Source organism: Micropterus dolomieu, unplaced genomic scaffold, assembly GCF_021292245.1.
Source record: "Micropterus dolomieu isolate WLL.071019.BEF.003 ecotype Adirondacks unplaced genomic scaffold, ASM2129224v1 contig_12775, whole genome shotgun sequence".
NCBI classification, from domain to species: domain Eukaryota; kingdom Metazoa; phylum Chordata; class Actinopteri; order Centrarchiformes; family Centrarchidae; genus Micropterus; species Micropterus dolomieu.
The window spans coordinates 512-8,677 of record NW_025741761.1 but is presented as its reverse complement, the minus strand read 5'-3'; the positions used below and the strand labels follow the sequence as shown (position 1 = coordinate 8,677).

General features: G+C 38.3%; 1 protein-coding gene across 1 annotated transcript; it reads left to right on the top strand.

The window, feature by feature from the left end:
• Positions 1-3,487: 3,487 nt before the first annotated feature.
• Positions 3,488-7,595, top strand: LOC123966141 (galactose-specific lectin nattectin-like). Its single transcript, XM_046042354.1, has 7 exons — positions 3,488-3,629; positions 3,815-3,880; positions 4,612-4,627; positions 5,020-5,114; positions 5,440-5,574; positions 5,828-5,939; positions 7,413-7,595. Exons 2-7 carry the CDS (start codon positions 3,815-3,817, stop codon positions 7,478-7,480), a joined length of 492 nt encoding a protein of 163 aa, XP_045898310.1. The 5' UTR covers positions 3,488-3,629; the 3' UTR covers positions 7,481-7,595.
• The last annotated feature ends 571 nt before the right edge of the window (positions 7,596-8,166 follow it).

The following is an 8,166-nucleotide window of genomic DNA, read 5'->3' as shown; positions in this document are numbered from 1 at the left end:
CCTTTCCCCCTTTGGTCATGTCTCACAACATACACCCTTAGGACTCTGGGGGGCAGGCAGGCTGCAGGGTGTTTGGTGGGTGGGGCTGCTTTATTGCGGCTTCGCCCTTCTTCCTCCCCCACTGGCCGCCCCTCAATTTTAATTACACATTAGAAACAGAGGGCTTGGGGGGTGGGAGGGGCACGATGGGAGGCTCCACTACCTGACAGTTGTGGGGTGCCTGTGTCACAACTACCCTCCAATTTTAACTCCACCTTAGTTACCACACACCTTATCTTTACTCCACCATACAACACTTCACAATCCATGACATGCATCCAACACAAAACAATACATTTACAGAGGCAGGCAGAGGGGTTGAAGGAGTGGGGGAGATTGATCCTTGTGACTAAAATAAGACAGACAGGCATTAAGAAAATATGTAAAAGAAACACAAGGCAAAATAAACAGACGATAGCCTACTGCCTGGTGGAGAGTAAACTCAAACTAATTTGCTCAAGACCAACTGTGTATACTGCAACACGCAGTATTATCATACACTGACTGACAAGTTCAAAGTAAAGATGTTCAGCCATCACTCATAAAGACAGCAGATACAAAATGACTCCTGCGGTCTTATGCTGGGGACACACAGGAGGAGGAAGCTTCCTTTAAGCACCCATGTAAACAAATTTGCCGTTGAAATAGGCATCAAATACTAGCCAACCTTTTGATTCTTCCATTATTACTTAACAAAATGTTTCCATATCCCAAGGTATTGGAAACGGCCAGGTAACAAAAGATGGAAATGAATGTGTACTTACTTTTTAATCTTTTAATTTGATTTAAAAACATGTTTTGCTGTATTTAATTCTTCATGTTCAGCTGCTTCAGTTTGGACAACATTAACATTTGAGAAGGTTGGCCTCTGACAAGCACGTTTGCAGTATATCAGAATCAGAAATACTTTATCGATCCCTGATGGGAAATTATTTAAAAGAATTGGGGAAGGGGAAATTTGTTCTCTGCATTTAACCCATCCTAATAAGGAGCAGTGGGCTGCCATTGTGCAGCACTGGGGGAGCAGTTAGGGGTTCAGGGCTTTGCCTAGGAGCACCTTCAGCAACGAGCCATGCTGGACTCATTCTGGCAAGCTACCTGTTACCAAGCCAAGTCCCAACAGCTAATGCTGCCCCAAATGTATGTACACTAACTTGAAACTTAAAAAAATAAGGTGCAGAAAGTACAAAGACTACACCTGTTATTTCAAGTTGTCAGACACTTTTTATAAATTATGGTGCAATGTTTGGCGAAGTTATCTAGAACTTTTTTGTTGAAAGCTTAATGATAAAATATTAATAAGGGATTATAAAGGATTTTATATACTGAGGACAGTTGATACTAGATTTGGATTTGATAAAAATGCTACTTTTCTGCACAGCTGTGATAACATAATGCTGTGTAATGTTGAAATGTTGTTAGAAATAGGGGTGTGCCAAAAAATCAGCAATATATCGTGATACGTGAAAAATTAAGGCTTTTACTGTTTGCTCAATGCTAACATATAGTGGGAACATATAGTGATAATATAATCTTAACATAAAGTACACATAATGCTTCACATGTTTAACTTCCTGAGTGACATGCTCTGCTAATACTTAAAGTACATATGTTTCCTGAGCTCTGTGTGAAATAGAAGGAGCTGATAACTTGACTGTCTTGCTCTGCTACTCTGCTGCTTCAGCACTCCACACACACTAAGTACAGCCACCCAAAGGGTAAAAACAAACTCTGTTCTAAAAATACAGCTACCAATAGGCGGAGAAAGGGCAGCACTATGCTGTGTCACTGAACAGTTATCAATATAATGTGTGTACATATTAGACTTAAGTGGTATACAGCAATTTGTATTTTCAGCTAAAAAAAATCAGTAAATTCAGTGAATTTGCTTTTTTATGTGCCTTTTTATAAAGAAATGTTTTTACAATAACTTTTCATAGTTGCTCTGTAGTTCTGCAGAATTGTGCCATTTTCTAACAGTTTAGACAGCAAATAAATAGAAAACATTTTCACAGGCAATTTGCATTCATAGTTAGATAGATATCATGATATCAGGATTGTCTAGCGATATATGGATTATTGTTATGAAGTTGCTATCAGTGTGAGATGTGGTCCAATTTTTGTGTGCCAAGTGTGTGAGCAGTGTGGAAATACTCACCAAGCTCAGGAGGGGGAAAGATTTGTGGTCAGTTTAGTTACTAGATGGCCGCCCAGCTGCTATTGTGTCACAGAATTTAGTTTTGAGATTTTTTGAGATTTCAGGTGCGAAAATAACCAGTAGAGTTGAGCCGGATACTCAGCTGAAACGAGTACGGATACGGATAAAGCACTTTTGCCGAGTGCGAGTATTAGGCTATACGAGTAATACGAGTCAGTATCTGTGCTCGGATTGAATAAAAATCCTTTTTACTTTTTTTTTACTTCAGGCACTGAGTGTCTGACACTTTCTTGCTGAATTTCATAAAAAAAATAAAGGAAGTAGTGGTATAAAACTATATTACAAATTAATTAGCTAAAGGTAGTTGTGGTATAAATAAATTATTTAAAATAATATTAAATTAAGCTACACACACACACAAACTCAATGCTGATGCTGTCATGTAGTTTTCTAATAAATATAATAATTACTGATCAACCCAAATCAATTGCATGCTTAAAAGAACATACCGGTTAAAGCCCCGCCCATTTCATGACAACCCGACCCACTTCCGGGTTAGGCCCCGCCCAGTCCGAGTACAGATACAGATATTTCATATGGTTAACACAGATACAGATACAGATAATGCTGTACTCGCTCATCCCTAGTAACCAGTAACATTTTTGAATATGTGGTCATTGCATCAAAATGATTCATTCTTGAAAATATGCTAAGATGTTTTCAGAGATGTGAGGATCCTGTCAGGAGAGAACGGCACATGATCTCGGCAGTGTCAATAGTCGTAATGGAGAGAATAGTTGTTTCTCTGCAAGCCCATTGGTAATTTACTGGTGGCTGTGATGTTTCCATAGAATTTTGAAAATTCAGATTTACCCCTAAACTCCACCAGAGCAGTGCCTGCAGTTACATTACTTCTATTTTTCAGCCAGAAGAACTACCTTACATTTTTCCCAAGAGGGATTAATAATAACACACAACTGTGTTGCTGCTGTATGTAATAATGACACAAATAGGTCAACACATTGAAATATTTTTAACATCGTAATAAGAAAATTGTATGCATTTTTTTGTATCACATACAGATAATTTATTATTACATTTGACCGGGAACAGGTGTAGCTGTGTCTCCAGTGTACTGTAACAGGTGACACCTTTGTTTTTTGTTGCCGTATCAGTTGCTTGAGCTGCTTCATAAAATGACCAGAATGTTTTTTCAACATTGTTTAATGAACTGTTTAACATTTACTCAAGGCTGTGGCAATAGCTAAAACAATATTCATTACAAAATAATTAGACCGTGTCCTGTTATCAAGGGATGACACGTAAGGAAACAAAACACCCAGAAAAGATATATAAGGACTGAGTTCCCTTTTCCAAGACATCCTGCTACCTGTTACCTGCTACTGCTACTTCATCTGATCATCGCTACAAGGTAACGTTTTAATTCTTGCCTTTCACAACAGCACCAGCTTTACAGAAAAGACTCTTGATTATATTTAAAATTTGACTTACTTGTCAGTGATGACTGTGGAAATAAGACTGCATTTAGCCGCTTTTCTATGAAACTTCTCCCACATATTTGTATGTTACAAAATTTTGTCTAATGTCTTTACACAGATGGCATCAGGTCTTCATTTCATTGGGCTCCTCTGTTTGACCAGTGGGCTGTGGATTGGAGCAAATGTAAGTAGAGTTTTTAATGCATTTGTTTTAATTATAACATCTATATAAAACCTTGAAACCTTTCTGATGTTTTTAATATTTAATCAACAGCAGTGTGACATTCTGACTTTTGGACCCATACTGATTTGTAGGCTGTTTTATTGAAAACAAGGCAAAATCCTAGTTTAATCTGATCTTTAATCTAAAAATGTCATTTTATTGAAGCATAAAGTTGGTACTACTGCCCACTGCTTCACAAATGTTTTATGTGATCAAATTGCACCGTTCCAACAAGCAGGTCTGGTGGTAATATTAACCCTCTTACATTTATAATCAAGGACTTGAATCAGGTTTTTATATTGGCAGATATGGTTTTCAGACTTACATATATATATGTGAAGGGAGGACAATGAGCCATACTACCAGAAAATCAGTGTGTATTTAAGAAAATGTGGTTCATTTGGATTAGATTGAATGGTTGATGTTGCTCTACTCTTTTCTGGTGACTCATAGGTTGCAGTGAGCAGCTAATTCTTAAGATTTCTGATGGTTTTAGGGTAAAGCAGCTGATTTTTTCGGCTAACGGCCTTATTTTTGTTGGTAACTTTCACACTCTGCTTCTCAAGTGTTTTCAGAGATTATTCATTAATTAATTTAATGTTTTTGAAATGTTCAAATGAAGGGTCACAAAAATAGAGAAATACCCCTGTTGTACAGTATTCATTTCTAATGCTGTGTTTTTACATCTACAGGGGCAAAGTGGACAAGGTTGGTGCTTCTTATATATCTTATATTTATGGAGATGAATGCTTGTAATACATAGCTGCCACTATGTGACCACAGTGAATGTAACTGCAAAGTTTCTTGCAGACTGTAACTACAAACAAATTGGAGTAGACAGGTTAAGGGTTTATGTTGTTCAACTCCTCAGGAAAATCATTATGATCTTTAAACCAAAATTAACAAGTTTCACTCCTCTCACACATTTGTTATTCCAACTAGAACAATTTATTGTTGCATTTTTGAGCAGAAACGATTAATCGATTGAAAGAAAATGAACAGGCAACTTTTTTGGAAATGTTATAATTGTTGAAGTAATTTTTCAAGCAAAATGCCAAACACTTGAAAAGAGTGAGGATAAGTTGACAATTCTTTTATAGGTGATTGCCCTGCGACCTGCCCTCCTGGTTGGACTCAGTTTGGCCGTCGCTGTTTCCTGTTCCAGTTCACTGATGTGGACTGGGCTACTGCAGAGGTACTTTATGAAATAATAACAGCCAAAACTGCCACACTGTATTTGTTGTCACATCCTCTGAACCAACTTTCTGCTATCATGCAGCCAAGGAAACTGTCAGTCTCAAGCACATTGATACTAAAAGTAAAGTTGTGTTTTTTTAAGATGTTATTGTGATATTCACATAGTTGGACTTCATGTGAAAAAAATAAAATACAAAACATTTCAAATACAAAGGATTCTTTCGTGATTGGATTCTATTGGTGGTTAAATATTATGTCCATTTAGTTATGTTGAATTCAAACATACTTAGTCTCTTTGGATTGCACTTTCTCTTCCTCATCAGCGTTTCTGCACCTCTATTGGTGGGAATCTGGCCTCCATTCAAGCCCCAGAGGAGTACACCTTCATCAGAGATCTGATTTTCAGATCGACTAACACACATAAACCAACTTGGGTCGGAGGCTACGATGCAGTGAAGGTAAATGTTTTATCGATAAACATGATCTCATAATATGTTTGGTAGTTTTTACAAACGACTTTTTAGAAAAAAGTCTTTACATGGAACATAGAGAGGTATATATAGCAGCATATATACACATAACAGACAAATAATAAAAAACACCGTTAACAGTTGTTTTGGAATGGTGACAGATATCTCTGCAGTGGGGATGTCTGCACTGTCTGTATAGCATGAAAAATAGTAAATTGACCCTTACAACTTTTTCTTTCAGGAGGGTGTGTGGCTGTGGAGTGATGGTTCCAAGTGGGACTTCAAAGCCTGGGCTGCAGGGGAACCCAACAACGGTGGCGGAAATGAGAACTGCATGCAGATTAACTATTCAGGTACAAACTGATCTGATGTCCTCCTGTTTGGGATTTTTGTTGAGAAACAATGTGAAATCAGTTCTCTGGGGTGGTGATGGCGCATAGATAAGATGCTTGCATAGATAAGATACTTGCCTTTGGTGTGGGAGACCTGGGTTCAATTCCCACTGTGAGACATCCACCATCGTGTCCCTGAGCAAGACACTTAACCCCTAGTTACTCCAGAGTGGTGCGACCTCTGAGATGTATAGCGATTGTAAGTTGCTTTGGATAAAAGCGTCAGCTAAATGAATAAATGTAATATTCAAGATACAAAAATAATCTTTTGTAACTGATTGTTTACTTTATTATCTAATTTATACCTTACATTCTCTTCTTTTTGATTGTTTCCTTTCTTTGTTTGTAGTATATGCTTTCATTTACAAGGCAAGAGAGTGCTAAAGACCTATCAGGAGAGTTGTTACTTACTTAAAGCAGCAGCTGGTAACATTTGAACATACAATGCAAAACCTTCGGCCTCTCTCTCTGCTGCTCGTATCACGCTAAGCCCCTCCAACCAAACCCATAAGCAGGACACAGTTGCCCCGCGAGCCTCATCCTGCATAGGGCCAGAGTCGCGGCCCAGAGTAAAGTGCTCCAAGCTTCAGAGGGAGCTGCGACAAAATCTAACAGCAGGATGAGAGGCTGGGACATCACTGTTCCCAAGTTATCCCCCCAGAGTTTGTCATATTGCCTCTTTGCCACTGGTCTATACGAGCGCTATGGCATCAAACACAATGAACCCGAAGCTCTGTGTGGAGCCGGGATGTGTTCTCACACGTGTTTGTACTGCATGCTGTTGTTGGAAAACGAGCGATGAGCAGTTCCTTAATTTCCTGTGGTTAGAATGAAGATATTGAGCTGACTGCATGAGCAGTGATTGACACTCTGTAAGGCTACCTTCAGACTGCAGGCCAAAGTGACCCAATTTTTTTGCTCTACATTACTCAGATCTGATTTTTTTTATGAGTCTGTTCCCCCGCCAGACAGAGGCGCGATGTACAAAAAATCTCCACAAAAGTCATTATTATACATGTGGCTCTCTTCATCCTCGACCTTGCTATCATCTGCTCACAAATTCCCTTTCACCTGAAATCGACCGGGTCACGAGCTCTCTTCTGAGTTACATGCATGCTACTTATCCGAGTTGACGCAGTAGAGCGAGAGAGAGAGTTGTGGGGTACAAAAAAGTAATGAATTGTTGCAAATACCAGAAGGAGGAACCTGACTGTTTTGTTTTATTTGTGACAGATTATCTGTCTCATGTACTGCTGTCAGGATATAGTGACAGTTTTAGCAAATAAATAAAGCAAATATGACATGTCATATTGTCATATATGTCATTAAAAAAATCCCTACTTCAGCTTTAATTGACAAAAGGAAAACAATGTTGTTGTGAAAACTTTGTAGCAGAGGCCTCTAATGTGCTGTTATTGTTATATCTGTCTACAGGAAGAGATTTTGTCAACGATTACCCCTGTACTACCCTGAATTCTGTTCTTTGTGCCAAACGCCTGTAAAGATCTTCATCATGTAGTGACACATGAGGATGTCACTTCCCCGCTGATGATGGTATTTACATCAGGATCTGAAGCCTCGATGACATCACTGGTGGAAAACCAATTAACAGTTCTGATTTAAATTTCAGTTGATTCAATAAACACATATATCCTGTTCAGCAACCTGTCTCACCTCTTTGTAACACCGTCTCATGCACCAAAGCTCAACAGTTCTATAAAACAGTTTTCAAACATTATCTATCAATCAGTTTTACTTCAGATTGTGGTTCCATATCAGAGATTTCAGATTCAAAGAGTAAAACCACACACAACTACAGCACATCAGAAACATACAAATCAAAACAGACACACACAAGCATATACATATACAAGTACTCACAGACATTCTCCGGAGTTCAATAGGATCTGATCTTTAAGATGATTTTATGAACAGGAATGATGATGTGTTGTCCTGTTGTTAGTTAGGAGCTGATTAAAAACTGCTCACAGCTAAAATCAGGATTTTGTTTCCGAGATAAGACGCTGGTCTTTTCTCAGATGTTAGACGCTGTTGAGATTTTTATACCTTTATAGACCTCAATTGTCTTGTGGGTCGAGATTAAAAGATTTAACTTTAAAATGGTCAAACAAAACTAGATGTAGGAGCCATGATATTGTGTTGTGTTGTGTTGAAGGCCAATTCTGGC

Bases quoted from the DNA above. Each gene is read 5' to 3' on its own strand.
- LOC123966141 (XM_046042354.1), top strand. From the start codon at position 3,815: ATGGCATCAGGTCTTCATTTCATTGGGCTCCTCTGTTTGACCAGTGGG. The intron at 5,115-5,439 runs GTACTTTATGAA...CTTCCTCATCAG, and splicing joins TGGACTGGGCTACTGCAGAG to CGTTTCTGCACCTCTATTGG. The intron at 5,575-5,827 runs GTAAATGTTTTA...TTTTTCTTTCAG, and splicing joins GAGGCTACGATGCAGTGAAG to GAGGGTGTGTGGCTGTGGAG.